This window comes from Armigeres subalbatus, chromosome 1 (genome assembly GCF_024139115.2).
Source record: "Armigeres subalbatus isolate Guangzhou_Male chromosome 1, GZ_Asu_2, whole genome shotgun sequence".
Taxonomy (NCBI): Eukaryota; Metazoa; Arthropoda; class Insecta; order Diptera; family Culicidae; genus Armigeres; species Armigeres subalbatus.
In genome coordinates this window covers 149,375,452-149,394,770 of record NC_085139.1, presented here as the reverse complement: position 1 = coordinate 149,394,770, position 19,319 = coordinate 149,375,452, and the positions used below count along the sequence as shown (strand labels likewise).

Sequence of the window (19,319 nt, the reverse complement as noted above, 5' to 3'; positions counted from 1 at the left end):
CAAGACAAGCAAAACATCATAAAACTAGAGTCCTATAAGTCACTGTACATAAAACAAAAACACTGCGGTGTTTGATGTTTTATTTATTTATACATCGTCGGGTTTGTAATTTTTGTAATTCGTAGTTACAGACAATTGTATAGCGAATATGTCTATAGATGTAAGTATGCAGCTGAAAAAAGTATAAACTAACTTCATAAAATATAAAATATAAACTTTTGATCATACAGATTTCTTGGTGGACAAAACCTCCCCCTATAGTGGAGGATACAGAAGATGTTCTTCGGCAATTTATACTGGAGCCGGTCATTCCAGTAAATGAACCGAAGCCCCATTTCCATCCACGTGTACCGTGTGTAGAGGCTTTGTACGATATTCCCGCAGCTCCTTTAAGTACCCGAATCGTTCCGGAACGTTGTCAGGAGACTGGCCGGATAGTTGACTTTATTGAAGTTCCGATAGAGAATGCCGGTAGCAATGCGAAGAATTCCATGTCCCTACGTAGGGAACCCGGACTGCAGGACGATTCTACTCGTGGATCAGCTTCCTATTTCCCTTTCTGGCCTGGTGGGTTCGATGAACCGGAGAAAACAATTCAAACACTGGACATTGAGAATTCGGTGTTTGAGAAGAACTTGAAAACCTGCCCACCGGGTTTCACTAACGGGATGGATTTTAGCGATGTAGACCAATCCAGTAATGGTATTGTCGATTTGCTCTCTGCGATTGAACAAGAAGTAGAAGGTCTAAATTTGTGGGATTCGACTGACATTGGGGCAAATGACGATGAGCCTAAGTTCGACCAAGGTTCTTTGCAGAAAGTTTCCTTGTATGGAAATTTGGATGAATCGTTGTTGGATGTGGAGCAAAGACCAGCTAATGTATTGAAAATAGGTAAGTTTTGCATGTAATTACATGACTCGATGTGAAGGTAACTAACAGCTCCTGGTATAGTTATTAAATTAATATTACAAACAATTATATATGTTATTAGATGAATTTTCAAGTAAAAAGGCTAATTGTTCAAATTATTTTGTTTGCTTATATGGTTTTAGGTGAAAGTGGGTCGAAATCAGTAAATACAGCGGAGTGGGCTGAAATATTGGATGTGTCGAAACCGGTTGCAGATTTCCACACTAAAATTCCTATCATGGCGCATAAATATCCATTCGAGTTGGACATCTTCCAGAAACAGGCTATCATAAAGCTGGAGGAGCATAACCATGTATTTGTGGCTGCGCACACTTCCGCCGGGAAGACAGTGGTCGCAGAATATGCGATCGCATTGTCCAAGAAACATATGACCAAAACCATCTATACGTCTCCAATAAAGGCGCTATCGAACCAAAAGTATCGCGATTTCAAAACTACATTTGAGGATGTCGGTTTAATCACGGGTGACATCCAGATCGATCCAACCGCTTCTTGTTTAATCATGACGACGGAGATTCTACGCTCAATGCTGTACTGTGGCAGTGACATAACGCGCGATTTGGAGTACGTGATATTCGACGAGGTGCACTATCTGACAGATGCCGACCGAGGCCACGTTTGGGAGGAGGTGCTCATTCTGCTGCCGGATCACGTGTGCATTGTCATGTTGAGTGCAACGGTTCCCAACACGCTGGAGTTTGCCAATTGGGTGGGCAAAACAAAGAAGAAACAGGTCTACGTTGTCAGCACTCCGAAGAGACCGGTCCCATTGGAACATTATCTGTACACTGGTAAGAAGACGATTATTTGAATTTGCGTGATGGATTAGAAGGTTTTAATGATATACGTAACTATTTGTGACTAACTTCCAACCATCATATTTTAGTTGAGGTGCATTATAAAAGACCCTTTAGATCAATTTCTAAACTTTGCCCAGTTATATTGGAACTTTAGAAAATGCGGTTTGTGCCAAGGTGTATGCTAAACTAATGACTTCTGTATCTTTTGTTAGGGTGTGGAGGCAAAACCAAAGATGATCTATTTCTCGTTGTTGATGAGAAGCAAAATTTCCTGATGGATGGTTATCGAAAGGCTAAGGAAGCGAAATTGGCTAAAAATACCACAAAAAATACTGGTCGGCAGGGCCAGTTTAATCAGAAGCAAGAGCAAACTTTGTGGGTCGGTTTGATTCATCACCTGGAGAAAAACAAGAAGATGCCAGTTGTTGCGTTCACGCTCTCTCGAAACCGATGCGATAACAATGCTAATGCTCTTATGTCGTGTGATCTAACCACTCCTAGCGAAAAGTATTTCATCAACTCATTTTTCCAACTGTGTCTGCAAAAGCTCAAACCTCCGGATCGCATTCTACCGCAGGTTATCCAAGTTCAAAACTGTTTGCAACGTGGCATTGGAATTCATCACAGCGGGATTCTGCCGATTCTGAAAGAAATCGTAGAAATGTTGTTTGCCCGTGGTCTCGTTAAAATCCTCTTCGCAACGGAAACCTTTGCGATGGGTGTCAATATGCCGGCCAAAACGGTCATTTTTGATTCGACAAAAAAGTTCGACGGTCAAACATCACGCCTTTTGCAGCCGGCGGAGTACACACAAATGGCAGGTCGTGCTGGACGTCGAGGCCTGGATAAGAATGGAACGGTTATTATTATATGCAAGGTGGACGTTCCAGCAGAACATGACTTGAGGAATATGATCCTCGGAAAACCTATGCGGCTGGAATCACAGTTCAGATTGACCTATGCAATGATTTTGTACTTGCTTAGAGTTGAACTCGTTACGGTGGAGAACATGATTCTGCACAGTTTTAGGGAATTTGAAAAGCGCCAAAAACTACCGCAGAGCAAAACTGAGTTGAGTAAAATGGAAGAGAAAATATCGAAGCTCAACGAGTTGAGTGAACACTTGAAACCGTTATGCCAGTTCTACGATGCGGCGATACACTATTTGGCGAAGTGGGACGAGTTCATGGTAAGTGATAGTTTATTATGAAAAGTAAATGGCCAGAGTAAAAACATATTTAACAAATATCTATTACTTTCTTTTTCCAACAGCCTTCTGTCTTCCTGTCCCAAAAAGTTTCCAATGAAATGAAACCAGGTCGAGTGTTGGTAATAACCCACAAAATCCATCGCAATAAGTTGGCCATTCTGCTTTCGGTTCTTCAGCAGGACCATAAATCGGCTCGCTACAAAGTACTTGTGCTGGATCACCAGAACCCAAACGCAACCGACGTGGAAACCTTTGAGCGCGGTGATCTTTGGCACCGGGTCCTGGCATTGTCGGCTCAACACCACCAGTTCATACCCGAAGGGATCGGTGGACACTGTGTTTTACAAATCACTCATAACGACCTGGTAGATGTAACGAAGCAAACCATCAAATGCGATCCGGCCAGAATAATCCAGAATTGGGATAACAGACAAATCCCCAGATTCAAGGATCAATTGCCTTCACAATCCGTTCTGGACGCCATGGCTGCACTCACCGAACTCAACACTGCCGTACTCAATGAAAATATCAAACTGGAACGCTTCAAGTACCAACTAACACTGACTCAGGTGAAGCAAAATGAAGAATTACAAAAGGCGAAGGAGGCTGTTGACAGATATTTACCGTACACGGACATTGCTGATTTTGTTCATGAATTTGCAATTGTTTTTGACCGGAAGCAGTTGGAAGGGAAGCTGGACGATCTTAAATTTCAAGTTTCGTATAAAAGTTTATCTTTGTATCCGGATTACTGCAATAAGTTGAAAGTTCTTCAAGAACTTAAATACATTGATGACATGCAGCAAGGTAAGAATTATTGCCATCCATTTTATTGTGAGTCATTAGCTCAATGGTTTTATAATTCATTTACATCTAAAGAGATAGCACTAAATCAACAATTTAACGCTACAATACACGGTTTGAGGCCGCATCACGTTCGCAAAGTCGTTTTATACCTTGTCCGCTATCCTTACTCGCTTCGCTTCATTCCTTGTTCCTACCAGTTCTGAAGCGTACACCATCCCGAGCAGGAGAAAACAACCTTACACTGATATGAACAGGAGTATTGATACCTTACACTGATATGAACTAAGTGTGCATAAGAGCCTTGCGAGCAAAGGCGTAGGATTGCCAATCCGGAGATGGCGAGTTCGATTCTTGGTCCGGTCTAGGATGTTTTCGGGTTGGCAACTTTCTCGACACCCCATAGTGTATCCATTGTACTTGCCACACAAGATACATATTCATGTAATGGCGGGTATAGAAAAGCTTTCAATTAATAACTGAGGAAATGTAATAGAATACCAAGTTCCAGTTGGAATGTAGAGCCACTGACGAAGAAGAAGATGTGCATAAGGGCAGAGGCGCGACGCCGTGCAACCTGTGCACTGCATGCCACACATTGTCCAACACGTTCACTTTCAGCCGAGAACGGTTTGCCATGCATCATACATGCATTATTTTGTATGTGTAGGTCATCCACTGGTTGTATGTCAATGCCCAGAATACCAATCCCCAGAATCAGTTCCCCAGAATGGTATTTCCCAGAACGACCAATTCTCCAGAATGATATTCCCCAGAATGCACCATTTCCCGGAAAAGAAATCCCCAGAATGACCCATTCCCCAGAAAAAAAACCCGAATGACCCATTCCCCAGAAACCAAAAACCCAGAATGACCCGTTCCCCAGAAAAAGGTATCAGTCTAAGAAACTATGCTTTTCGCTGTCATTTCTATAAATTAAAAATACTAGATACTATATTCCTTTGCAAAAATACTTATATTGAAGTACGCATTTGCCCGGAATAAAGCAAAACGACATATGCTGCCTTATTTTAAAGCACGCATTTGCCCGGAATAGAGCCCATTTGATATGTTCGTTAGGGCTCACATATAATACGAAGGAGCATATAATCCATTATACTCGTTGTTCATATTGGGGGAAGCCCATATGGCATAATGCCATTTGGCATAAAGCCGTTTGGCATAATGACCATTTGGCATAATCGTTGAAAAGAGTATGAAATGCAATGAGTCGTAAGAATATATGATTTCCATTTTTAGAAGTACGTATTTTCCTGGAATAAGACAAAAGAGTAGATGACTCCTTCTTTAAAAGTATGCGTTTGCCCGGAAAAAGGCAAACGAGTAGATAACTACCCGAGCAAAGCCTGACATCATAATGAGAGCAAAAAGAAAACATATTTTGATATCGACATCAAATTGAAATCATAAACTTAATCATAAACATAAACATCATATCATAAACATAAACAACACATCATAAACATAAACTTTGATATTCATGATTGATAACTTATTTAGATATCAATTTGATGTTGATTTCTGAATAATATGAACTGATATTAAACTGATTACTTATTTCGTTATCCAAAACCAATATCAAAATCAGTTTTCGATTTGCTCTCATCGACAGCAGAAATAGTTTTCAATTTGATGTCACAGTAAGATTTTTCTGCTATACATTTTGTTATTTTAACCGTTAAAACGACCAAAAGGAAATCATGCTGAGTTATCAAAATTAGGCGATTTCACAACAACAAAATTAGTTATCGATTTGCTCTCCATCTTTGCTCGGGTACTTCTTCAAAAGTATGCATTTGCCCGGAAAAGGTAAAAGAGTAAATCACTATTTTTTTTAAAGTACGCATTTGCCCGGGATAATGCAAAAGAGTAGATGACTTCTTCTTTAAAAGTATGCGTTTGCCCGGGATGAAGCAATTACGAAGTATTTAGTCTAAGCTAGGAAATGGTGCATTCTGGGGATTAGGACATTCTGGGGAATGTCTTTCGGGGGATGGAGGCATTCTGGGAAATGTGATTCGGGGGATAGGGGCATTCTGGGGAATGTCTTTCTGGGGATTGTGGTATTCTGGGGAATGGTTTTCTGGGGAATAGTGCATTCAGGGGAATTCATTTCTGGGGAATCACTTTCTGGGCAATGGGTTTCTGGGGTATGACGTACAATCCATCCACTCTATCCGCAATCGGTGATGTATAGGTAGTCAAAGCGTTCTCCGTTGGCAGTGCACGGTTTGGTGCCGATGTAGAGAAGAAGTTTGGTGCCTACCTGGGACGTGCCTACCGAGTAGGTCTATACCGCTTCGAACTGCGCATACGCGATTGGGTGAAGAGCGCGCGATTGGAACAAAATAGAAAGAGAAAAAAGGCTCTCTTAAAGCGTCTCATGGTGAAAGTAAGGCTTTAAATAAGCACATCGGAGAAAAAGCGTCTTTCATATTGATTGAGATTTTGGCTTATGAATTATTTTTCGTCAAATCCAATATCTAAAATATTTAAGATCTATTCGTATATCATGTGGACAACTTTGGCGGTAGAGGGGTATCAAGAATGTCCATCGTTCAGACAAAATAATGAAAAATTGCATTAGCTGTACGCTGATGGAGGGAAGTACACGTCTAAAACTGATTGACTTTTGTTCAGGTGGTATGAGAACAGCCCTTCCGAAAGAAAGTTATTCATCAAATAAATAAACTAAAAATAGAATAATTAATAATTAGGGAACATTTAGATTATAAACTTCATTGTACAGACCCCATGTTTCTGATATGTATGACATGCTAATTACAAAAGTGTATTAGCCACCATATAACATATAACAATTAAGGGGTCGTTCAAAAAAGATGTCACATATTTTAGAGGGGGGGTCTAGAATTTTGTGACAGTACATGTACTATGTATACAAAAAAGCGTGACAGAGGGGGGAGGAGGTCTAGAAATCCTAAAAAGTAGTGGACGTCATATTTGAATCGCCCCTAGACTCGTCTCATTGTACTTTATAATAACTTGAATTGGAATTTAAAAATACCGTTCCATTGAATATAGATGTCTTATCTGTCATATTGAAAAGCATAACGATTCTAATGATGGTATTTTTTTTAATTTAACGCTTACTTTAAGTTTAGTTTGAGTTTAATTCGATTTTTGTTTTACTTTATTTTTGTAAATTTCGATGGCAATCCGCGGACTCAAATTAAATTGATTAATTAACTATGTTATCGCCAGGTTCGCCAGGTCTTCCGATAATTTCCTGGAGAGATCTCAACGCGTAAACTAATATCTTACGGTCTATATATCAATATTCCTAGTGATTTATGAATCAAATTGGACATACATGTGTTCCATTATAGGTAACCCAAGAATTCCGCGATCTTAAGGTCTATACGGGTAATGAAAGATCTATTAGCTCCTTCTTGAAATTTGACCTCTTGTTTGGGTATTTGGATCACATAGAACATGAACCGTCGTTGGACATATCTAAGATCCAATAAGGCATAAACTCAAGGAAATGCTCGGAAGACCTGCACACTTACCTCATTTCACCGTATTCGGTAAATTTTACCGAAATCTCAACAGCTGAACTGTTCGGTAATTTATTTTACAGATTTTTTGTAATTTTCTCCATTGCTCAACTGTCAAAATCACCGAAAATCAGTTAAATTATTTACCGAACAGTTCTGCTGTTGAGATTTCGGTAAAATTTTACCGAATTCGGCGATTTATTTATTTCAAGTGTGTGCAATAAAATAATCTTTGAGCGGATATCCAATTTTGATCTATGGAATAAAAAGCGCACCAATTTGACCAATCCCAAGGTTGACGCTCAATACTAATTAAGCATCCATTGTGAAAAAGAGATAATAGCCTTTTCGGCACGCGAGCAGACCTTCATGCCTAAACACCAGGGAATTCTTGGATGAACTGGGATGGAAAACTCTTATCAAATTCAATTCTATGGACCACAGTCAGCATAAACGAATAAAAATAAAACTTGCAGCCCTCAAGGAGCTCAAGGCCTATACTTTGGGCAATTCTTGTATGGACTGGGACAGGGTTGGACATTTCTCACACTTTGTCTTGAAATGTGTAGAGATTGTGCAAGTAAAGAGAAGTGTGTTGATTCACACTCGAGATAGTTTACACGTGCGTGTGATTAAAGCCGAGAGAAACATGATCGATAAAGAGTGAGAATATTTTCAATCTCGTGTGTTTTGCTTACTTACTTACTTACGGATCCTGTACACCTCCGGTGTTGCAAAGGGCCGACTTGAAAGATCTCCATCCTGAGCGTTGCCCGGCTATCGCTTTAACATGTTGCCAGGTTAGATTTCGGTCGACTTCTTTTATTTCTTTATTGAGGCTTCGCCGCCATGAGCCTCTGTGTCTGCCTCTGCTGCGATGTCTCGCTGGGTTCCAGTCTAATGCTTGTTTACAGATTTCGTTTCCGCCCCTACGTAGAGTGTGGCCGACCCAGCCTCACTTTCGATCCCGAATTTCTGTTCCTATCGGCCTCTGGTGACAACGACGATGGAGCTCATTGTTTGAGATCCAGTTGTGAGGCCACCAGGCCCGAATTATATACCGCAGGCATCTGTTAATGAACACCTGCAGCCGTTGAGTGTTCTCCACTGATACACACCATGTTTCGCTAGCGTATAACAGTACAGATTTCACGTTAGAGGTTGAAAATTCGTATTTTGGTGCGTTCACTTATCTGCCTGTTTTTCCAGATATTTCTTAAACTCGCAAAGGCAGCCTTTGCTTTCTTGATCCGTGCGCCTATGTCGATCTTGGTACCGCCGTCTGACGCCATTTGGCTACCAAGATATTGGAAGCTTTCAACATTCTCCACTGGTTGCCCAGCTACTGTGTAACTGGAAGGAGTCACCGTGTTTACATCCAACGATTTGGTTTTGTTGACGTTGATGACTAAACCTGCCGAGGGGGAGCGCTCGGCAAGGTCGTTGAGCTTACTCTGCATATCAGAGCGCCGTTGCGCGAGGAGTGCAACGTCAACAGCCAATTCGAAGTCGTTTAGGTGCTCCATGGTTATAGGCTGCCATAACAGCCCGCGGTTTGGTTCACGGTCAATCGCATCTACCAGAATCTCATCGATTACGATGAGGAACAGTAACGGTGATAGGATACATCCTTGCCTCACACCAGCTAAGACCCGGATAGCGTCGGACAGGACCCATTGTGCAGCACTCTACGAAAAAGGCCTCGTACTGTGCTTCGATGAGGCCGATGATTTTCTCAGGAACTCCCTTGCGTCTCAGGGCGCCCCACATATTCTCGTGATTGAGACGGTCGAAAGCTTTTTCGTAGTCAATGAATACCAAGTAAAGGGACTCTTGGAATTCGTTGACCTGCTCCAGAATGATGCGGAGCGTGACAATATGGTCCACACAGGATCTTCCGGCACGGAATCCGGCTTGCTGCCGCCGGAGAGTCGCATCGATCTTCTCCTGAATCCGGGCTAGGATAATTTTGCACAGAACTTTGAGAACGGTACACAGCAACATAATGCCTCGCCAGTTATCGCATACAGTCAGGTCACCCTTTTTGGGCGCCTTTACTAAGATACCTTGCATCCAGTCGACCGGGAAAGTTGCGGTGTCCCAGATATTTTGAAATAAACGATGCAGTAGTTGAGCGGATGTCATGGGGTCAGCTTTGAGCATCTCGGCTGATATGCGGTCGACCCCTGGGGCTTTATTCGATTTCATGCTTTGGATGGCTGATTGAATCTCTAGCAGTGATGGAGCTTCGGTATTGACGCGTGTTATACGTCGGATCCTAGGCAGATCATGCCGAGGTGGTGATGGCCTGGCTGGCACTTGAGAAAGTTGTTCGAAGTGCTCGAACCAGCGTTTCAGCTGGTCAGTTGGGTCGGTCAATAACTGATCATTCGCGTCTTTCACAGGCATCGTTGCATTCATCTTCGCCCCGCTTAAGCGTCGTGAGATATCGTAGAGGAGGCGAATGTCCCCGGTTGCGACGGCTCTCTCTCCTTCGTCGGCCAGAGAGTCTGCCCACGCTCGCTTGTCCCGTCGACATGAGCGTTTTACTTCCTTCTCAAGAGCCGCGTATCGTTGGCGGGCTAAGACTTTGGCTCCTCTGGTTTTCGATCGCTCTATCGCGGCTTTGGCTTCTCTTCGCTCCTCTATTTTCCGCCAAGTCTCATCGGTGATCCATTGTTTTCTCTGGATGCGTAGTTTGCCCAGATTGTTCTCGCTGGTGGCGATGAAGGCATTCTTGATGGCGGTCCATTGGTCTTCCACGCTGCCACCTTCCGGAATATCTGCAGCACGCGTCTCCAGTTCTTCAACGAAGGACCGTTTCACCGTGGCATCTTCCAGTCGGCGTGTGTTGAATCGTCGTCCAACTCTTTCCTCCTGCCGACGAATCCGCGCAATGCGCAGGCGTATTTCGCCGATGAGGAGGTGATGATCAGACGCGATATCGGCACTACGTTTATTCCGTACATCAAGAAGGCTCCGGCTCGGCTGATGCAGATGTGGTCGATTTGATTTTCTGTAAAGCTGTCACGGGAGACCCACGTGACCTTGTGAACCGGTCGATGAGGGAAGAGCGATCCCCCGATCACCATGTCGTTATTACCACAATTCTGCGAACAGCTCTCCGTTTTCGCTCATTTCTCCGAGACCATGGCGTCCCATAATGCGCTCATGGTTCGAGTTGTCGGATCCGATCTTCGCATTGAAGTCGCCCAAACAGATCTTGATATCACCCTTCGGAATTCTATCTACGACGGCATTGAGTTGACTGTAAAAGTTCTCTTTGTCTTGCAGATCGGCAGCATCGGTTGGCGCATAACATTGGATTATAGTAAGGTTTCGGACCCGTGTTCTAAATCTGGCAACGATTATCCTTTCACTTATAGGTTCCCACTTCATAAGCGCAGAGTGTGCCTGAACGCTTAGTAGGAAGCCAACTCCGCGTTGCCGGGGAGCGTGTTCACCTCGTAAACCAGAGTATAGCAGAACTTGTCCCGACGGCGTTCTGTGTTCTCCAAAGTTTGGCCAACGGACTGCACTCAGTCCCAGGATCTCAAGCTTCATGCGGCGTGCCTCATTGGCAAGTTGTGCCAATTTACCCTGCTGGGCTAGGGTTAAAACGTTCCATGTTCCTATTCGTGTCCGTCGTTTCGCGCTAAGAGTCGTCGCCGTAAAATCAGTCCGTATTCTTTCATTATCGGATTCTCGAACAAATTGATGTTTCGGGAACAGTAGGTTGTTGGCCCAAGGTTCCCTATCCACCGGGATGGGGCTGCCATCTTAGGTATAGCTTCCGGGGAATAGCATTTCATACTCAGCCGCTGGATGCCAGAACAGACACTGTTGGAGCCGCACCTCCTTGGTGGACAGACGCTCGATCAGTCGGGTCAAATTTGTTTAAAGTCCTACCCAACACCAGGACTAGGCTAGTGCGCTTTGAGCGGCACACGGTCGCTTTGATAGGGCCTGCTTGGGGACACATGCAGCTTTTTATAGAAGTTCAACAGAGCCCACTATCGAACCCCACCACATCCTAGGCAGACCCCACAGGACGCACCCTCTCACTCTAGCTGATGTTAGAAGGACAACAGTGCCCAGGCTGCACTACCAGCTAAGTACGCAACCCTTAGCTGGCGGTCAATTGTCATCGGAAGACCCGTGGAAGCGTGAGTATGAGAACTTGTGTGGACCAGAGCTATGTTAGGCGCCTCTTCCCGGATGTCAACTCACCATTTCGCAGCCCCCGTGTGTTTTGCTGTTGTGTATAAAAAGGTCTATTTTTAGGCACTCACAACAACCTATTTATATGGAAGATTTAGAACACAGCCTAAATGTATGCATTTTGGTAAACAGCAAATTGTCATTTTCCTGTACTCTCTACACTTGTGAGCTTGGGTGACGAAGAGTGGGTATGGCGCACGATCTTTCATACAAAGAGAAAGTGTATTTCGGCACGATACACTCAAATAACAGATCGAGAAAGAGAAGTTTTTACACCTTCTCTTGAATACTCCTCAGAACGAACCAACCCTGGATTGGGATGCATATTTTTGCCTTCTCGTATACTAAGTATACGCAAAGGCTATATGATCGCTCCAAAAACAAACTTTTTATAGAAGGCCTGGAGACCCATAGTGTTATATACCGATCGACTCAGCTCGACGAATTAAGGTGATGTCTGTGTGTATGTGTGTGCGTGCGTTTTTTTCCTAAGCAATGGAGGGAGAATCTGCTCAACAGACATCCTGGGTTGTCCAGGAAGTGCGGGGTTAGGGACCACCTCCAACAACAAACGAGGGAGGCATGACTACATCCCCGACCCGCTAAACCGTTTCCATAGCCGCCAAGCCCATAGTCCCTTCGGTACAACCAGAAAGTAATGCTTCAAAGGGGGGGCAGTGCACAACGCACCCTCGAGGTTAGCTGCGTGTCCTTGCAGCACCGAACATCGTGACTCGCTTTTTTAGAAGAACACCATAATATCGTGCCAGCGCATTGCCGGCTTTCCAGGTGGCCTTACCACGCCCTATGTCCTCGGAAGGTGGGAAGGGTCGACTTCGCGCCTGCTTCCCTCTGCACGACTGGTATCAAGAATGATGATGCCGCGTGTACCCCAAATTGACCTCTGCAATAGGGTCTATTCGCCAACACACAGAGGGACTTGCCGACGCGGTGCCTACGCCTGACCCAGCCTTGACGAGGGCCCTTTTCCGTCCTCGGGCTCGGAATCCGCCCGGTTGACCGACGCCGCGAAAGCGACGACACCATGTTGTTTTTCGCGCGGCCACTTGTTCGATAAAAGGATCGAGTTCGACCACTGCACACTTATCTCATTTTAACGTATTCGGTACGTTTTACCGAAATCTCAACAGCAGATCTGTTCGGTAATTATTTTACAGATTTTTTTGTAATTTTTTCCATTGTTCAACTGTCAAAATCACCGAAAATCAGTAAAATTATTTACCGAACAGTTCTGCTGTTGAGATTTCGGTAAAATTTTACCGAATTCGGCGATTTATTCTAAGTGTGTGGGCATGACCACCGGTATGACCCATGAAGCCGACTCCGATCTCTTGGACCACCTCTTATTTGCGCCTGAACTAGCCATCCTTGAGTCCACGCGCCACCTTCTGTGTAGCTCCGAGACGATTTGAACGATAGCCGATAAAACGGCGTCTTCGCTAAAGTCAGAATAAGCGTTTTAATAGTTGTATTATACTTCCTGTGGAATATAAAAGAGAAGCGAGAAAGATTTCCATTCTTTCGAAAAGTAGGAGTCAAGAAAATTAAAGTGCCTTGATATACAAGTGGCGTCAGTGCAGCAGGTGAATTATTTACGGTAATTTTTCTAATACGGTTTATTTTTTCATCTTTTCACAGTGGCTATGAAAGGGCGAGTGGCGTGTGAAATGGGTCAAAACGAACTGATGATAACGGAGCTGGTGCTGAGAAACATTCTCACAGATTTACAACCAGCGGAAATTGCTGCATTGTTGTCCAGTTTAGTGTTCCAGGCCAAAACGGAAGTGGATCCAAAAATGACAGAAACTTTGAAGAAGGTATAAAAAATGTGGTTGGGTCAATCAATTACAATACTAATTTATGTCAAAATATATTTCAGGCAAAGCTGTTATTCGAAGAAGTTGAAAACGATATTCGGTACGTAGAGAGAATGTTCAACGTAACCGATATTTTGGAGAAGGATGAGTTGAACTTTGGCTTGGTAGAAGTTGTGTACGAGTGGGCCCGGAACAAGCCGTTTGCAGAGATAATGGAACTGACAGACATCAAGGAAGGCATCATAGTGCGTTGTATTCAACAGCTGAATGAAACGTTATGCAATGTAAAGGACGCTGCGCGTATCATTGGCGATCCGGTGCTACACAGTAAAATGGAAGAGGCATCAAATGCTATCAAAAGAGATATTGTGTTCGCAGCAAGTTTGTACACTTCAACTACACCAATTGCAGTTGAGTTGGCTACGGAGTAGTTTTTTCGAACGAGCAACGATCTACAATAGTCGTGTTGTTGGATTTGACAGCACCTGAATAAGTTGGCGCAAATGGCTTTTTGCACGTTATTTTTTTCCTTCTGAAAACCCGGGCATATTTGTTGTAATTTAGTTTTGTAATTCCGTTAATAAACTGTTAATTACATCCATTTCTCGCATACAGTGTTGGGAAATGTCACTTTGGTGTCATGAGGCTAATTAGTTAATATTTTTCTTTTAATTTTTTTTAAAGCTCAAAAAGACCCTATAATTTTGTTTTACAGATCATTGCCCTAAATCTGAAATCAACAGCGTTTAAGCCAAATTTATACGAACTAACATACATGAAATCGGTAGTGTTTGAGCCAATTTGTCTCATACCATTAATCAAGATATTTCTGTAATTTCACACACTTTTTTAGAGTGATCTGTTAGACCAAGGGTATTAACTATGATCTGTTAGATATGTATAGGATTCCTAGAGCTTTGATGTGAATGTGTACATTATGTGGAAGATTTTGATTTGAAAAATGTATTGGAGGTTCTTCGTAGCTTAGTTGGTGAAAAGAACCATCTAGCGTACTGCGGGTCGTGGGTTCGAATCCCATCGAAGGAAAGTGGTTATTTTTCAGTACATATTCACATCGGAGTTTTCCTAACATTGTAAATTATCTCCAAGTCGGAAAATAGGAAATTAATTTTGATTTAACAATCCCATGATATTTCTCAACACTGCAGGCATATTAGTTATTATTCATTAAAGAACGGCATAACAGTTCAGGTTCGAAGGGGTTAAAGCTAGAGAGGCCTACGCAGTTCGCAAAAAACCTTGTATCACTCGGTTTATAGCTGCTAGTTGTCAACAAAGTCCGTCGGGTCATTATCGAGAACTGTTTCTCATCAGATTATTGTTTATGCTAATAGGGGGAAAGACGGCTTTGGCAGGTTTTGTTCTATTATTGGCAGGGGGGTTTTTGTCGACCAAATTTTATGAAATTTGGCCACAATATTCTTTGATATGCAAAGAATGTTTAAGCCAAATTTGAGCCTAGTCAGTCATAAAAAACCCCCCTGCCAATAATAGAACAAATCCTGCCAAAGCCGTCATTCCCCCTATGTATTTCGTCAAAATGTTGCCAATCTCAACCGTTTTGTCTAATGCCTGTAAATTGTAGAGTATATATTAGATACGTAATTCAAATTTATAAAATTATTTTATTACTTGTTTGTTGCATTGAAAAATCAGGTTTTCATTGAACTTGTTAAAATTATCTAAGTAGGTATTCTAAAATAAAAATCAGTTTTGCAAGTGAGTTTGACGCAAGCGGACGTAGAAAAAAGCTGTTTCATTTATGGAAAGCGATCGTGAACTGGAGCTCCTGGGTGAGCTGGAAGCAGTTTTGAAAGACGGACACGACATTGGCGCAAGAGAGCAGGATTCCGAAGTACAAGCTCCCACATTTGCAAGTTCTTACAAGCAAGTTTCGAAAACTACGGCATCTGAAACTCAAGCTTCCGGATCATCCACGATGGCCTCATGCTCGACCAAAAAGGAGCGTCCGGATGTCTACCGGTGTTTCCAAGGCCACAATTTGTTCTGCAAAGAAGCAGGTTACTAACACAAGGTGAGAGAGAGCCATTTTATTTAGTTTTTAGAAATGAACATAAAATTTTATTACTTTGCTGAGTTAAAAAGGCTAATAGAAGGTGCAAATTTTGAAAATATTTTAATTTTCGGTTATTTTTTTGTGTTTTTTGGTGTTGCTAAGTGAAAATTTTCTAAACAATATGCTATACGGTTGCTAAGGAATAAGAATTATAAATTTAAAGCTTTAATATCTCTTTATGAATATGAAATAGAAGACGTGGAAGACATATTTCAGTGAAAAGGTCATATTTGTTGCTTAATTGTTGTGAAATATAGTGCATTTTATGGATTAGATACGGTATGTGTATATGTTGATTTTGTTTTACTAACGAATATGGTGTGATTTATCAGCGTTTAAAATTGATGTTTAATGTTTAGTTCGTTGTTATTATAATGTACCCTGGCAAGGTACGAAATGAATGTATTTGGAAAGCTATATGAAGATGATTTATTAAATTTTCAACAACTAGATATCGATAGTTTTGTTTAAAAAAGGCTTTGAGTGGCTAAAGTCTAATAAAAAACTCTGAGAAGTTTGTATGAAAACAAGAATAAGATTTCGAGATATTTTTTTGATGAACCAACACCCTGACACGGTGTAGAACCTAGCATGGTGAAGTATTACATTGCTCTGCGTGGCAGATGAGTTCTAATGATGCTAGTAGAAGCAACCCTGAGTAGTTGTTTTCAGTGAAGTTTAAACAAGTCAATGAACAATCCCTAGTAAGATGTAATTTAGTTTTCGAGATCTGCACTTGACAAAGGGTAAGACAGATCTTGCTTGTTGGAATTAGAAGTTTCAATTTACTGGTATTATTCAAAGAAAATGAGAAATTCAATTTCAAGAATATTTTTTTTTTACAAAAGCAGCGTTTGTTCTCGAGTTTATATACAGAACATCTCTTTGACAAAGTGTATGACTTGTTTGTAATAAAAATGGTAATTAGTTTTGAATCAATTATATACAAGCTGTTTCCTAGTGTTGGGACTATTAATGTCTTTTGTTCTTTCAATAAAAGTGAAAACATGTAAAAGGCTGTAAACTAAAGTAAATTTATGTGTATGTACTATTTTGTTATAGAAATGGAGGAAATGATTCCACGTTGACGATGTCTATGAATAATTTATCGTTCGCTACTCTCAACGTGCCAGATTGTAAGCCTTCGGATGGCGAGGAAGAGATCGATAAGAAATCGTTTATTCAGTGGAAAGAGTTGTTGGAGGCATCTATGAGTCTTGTCGGCGTGCCTGATGAATGGATTCAAATACAAATTTTTAAAATCAAGGCAGGCCCAAAACTATTAGATGTACTCAATGGAACATCTACAGATACAAATGATCCAGATCCTAAGACTGAACCTTATTCCAATGTTATGAGTCGTTTGCATAAATATTTTGGCTCTCGTGATTATACTTTGATGCAAAGACAAAAATTACGTTCTATGTTTCAAGAACCTAATGAGCCTGATATGAAGTACGTTAAAAGGGTTGTAGCAGCAGCTAAACTCTGTGATTTCGAAGAAGATCAATTATTGGAAAATGTTTGCCACATTATCCAATGTCATGCCTTAAATTTGAAGATACGAGAAATAGGACGAAAAATTTTGCGGAAGGGTGGATCCTTGATTAATCTTTTGGACAAAGTACGAGCGCAAGAAGTAGAGAAAATAAATGAGGAAATTTATTCGAAAAATCATCAAAATGTACAGAAAGTCGATGTAGCAGCAGTATCGTTTCATCATGAACAAGATAGAGATCAGCGCTTTTCAAAGTTTCACAACAAATCTAATAATCATGGGCAAAGTTCAAGAGGAAGAGGAGGATTTGTACGACGAGGATCGTCGAGATTTGGGAATTCTCGTAACAGTTGTTGGAGATGTACAAGCCATTATCATTCGGCGATGGAGTGTCATGCGATGCAGAAAATTTGTCATAAATGTAACAAGAAGGGCCATATCGAACGAGCTTGCCGAAATGATACTGCGATGAAACGCAAGAATGATGACAGAGATGAAGCAACTTCCGCAAAAGTAAGAAAGATTTCCACGACTCCCAAGGACGAGATGTACGAAAATGAGAAAGACGATGTAGTAAGTGATTAAATTTTTCTTTCTCATATTTTGAATATTGATTAATTGGTTGAATGATTCAAGATAAATATACATAATATGATTGTACTCTTCATTATTATTTTTTTGTTGTTCGACACATTTTTTACAGGGAACGATATTGCGAGTCATGAATAATCATAAAAATACAAACGTACAAGAAATTATTGTTGGGCAAGTCGCAGGACTTCCAGTAAAATTTTTGATTGACTCTGGTGCTGAAGTAAACACTGTGGATAAGGATAGTTTTGAAATATTGCAGAACAGCAATCTATCTAAAGATAAATTTATTTGTTTATCTATGGGCACCGATACACAATTAAGACCATATGCTTCGCATGGAGAAATCAAGGTTGTTGCTATTTTTGTGGCTGATTTATTTATTTCAACAGACCGTCCACACTATATGGAAAAATTTTATGCCGTTGAAAACGGTAGGCCACTTTTAGGAAGAAACACTGCTATTCGATATAGTGTATTACAAGTTGGTCTTAATGTTGCAATCAACTCATGCCATTCCAAGCCAGATATAAAACATTTTCCTGGTGAAATTTTCGCCGTCAGTTCTGATGAATTTCCTAAATTCAATGTTCCTCCCGTTGAACTTGCTTATGATAGAAGTTTACCACCTTCTCGTAACGTGTTCACAAATATTCCACCGGCTTTTAAAGATGAAACTGAACGAAGAATCAAGGAGTTATTGACGACTGGAATAATTGAAGAAGTTACAAATTAAATGGATAAGTCTTTCTGTTCATCCTTATTAGTCGTTCCGAAAGGAAAAGATGATATACGTTTAGTAGTTGATTTGAGGGGACCGAATAAAAGCATAATCAGGACTCCTTTTCCGATGCCAACATTGGAAGCAATACTAGCTGATTTAGATGGAGCAGCATGGTTTTCCACAATAGATCTTACCAGTGCTTTCTTTCATGTCGTTCTACATGAAAATTCAAGACATTTGACGAATTTTTTCGCTGGCAATGCTACATACAGATTCAAAAGATTGCCTTTTGGATTATGCAATGCTCCAGATATTTTTCAAGAGATTCTTCAAACAGTTGTGTTAGCCGGATGTGCAGGAGTAGTGAACTATTTGGATGATGTAATGGTTCGTGGAAGAACTAAAGAAGAGCATGATGCTAACTTGAAGGTAGTTCTAACTCGATTACATGAGCATGGTGTTAGTTTGAATAAAAAGAAATGCGTTATCGGAAAACAAGCTGTCAAATTTGTGGGATTCAATTTTTCAAAAGATGGATTAAGGATTGAGGATGATAAAATGAAAGCAATAGAAGATTTTAGAAGACCTGTAACGCAATCAGAGGTAAAAAGTTTCCTTGGTCTGATGAATTTCACAGAACGTTTTATTTACCACCGAGCTGAGAAAACAAATTATCTAAGAAATTTGGCAAAGGCTGAAACATTTTATTGGAGTCATAATGAAGAAAAAGAATTTATATTTTTGAAGACAGAAGCGTTGAAAATGATTAAGAGACTAGGATTCTTTAGATACAAAGATGAAACGGAGTTGTATGTTGATGCTTCTCCGATTGGATTGGGGGCAGCACTAATTCAGTATAACGAGAAAAACATTCCACGTATAATAAGTTGTGCTTCAAAAGCTCTATCTGAAATAGAAAAAAAATATCCACAAACCCAACGCGAAGCATTAGCTATGGTTTGGGGCGTAGAACGATTTTCTTTTTATCAAGCATATGTTGTATGCTTTGGACGCAGGGACAATGGATATTACATGGAAAGACATTGATCTAGCTGCGGAAAAG

At 41.2% G+C, this 19,319-nt stretch overlaps 1 protein-coding gene across 1 annotated transcript; it reads left to right on the top strand.

Moving 5' to 3' along the window:
• Positions 1–14: 14 nt before the first annotated feature.
• LOC134205241 (superkiller complex protein 2) lies at positions 15–13,955 on the top strand. The gene is made up of 7 exons (XM_062680320.1): positions 15–160; positions 231–894; positions 1,056–1,724; positions 1,946–2,922; positions 3,006–3,750; positions 13,167–13,345; positions 13,408–13,955. Exons 1-7 carry the CDS (start codon positions 149–151, stop codon positions 13,774–13,776), a joined length of 3,615 nt encoding a protein of 1,204 aa, XP_062536304.1. The 5' UTR covers positions 15–148; the 3' UTR covers positions 13,777–13,955.
• Positions 13,956–19,319: the final 5,364 nt, after the last annotated feature.

Coding starts and splice junctions, on each gene's coding strand:
- LOC134205241 (XM_062680320.1), top strand. Junction 2,923..3,005: donor CGAAGTGGGACGAGTTCATG/GTAAGTGATAGT, acceptor TTTTTCCAACAG/CCTTCTGTCTTCCTGTCCCA. Junction 13,346..13,407: donor TGACAGAAACTTTGAAGAAG/GTATAAAAAATG, acceptor AATATATTTCAG/GCAAAGCTGTTATTCGAAGA.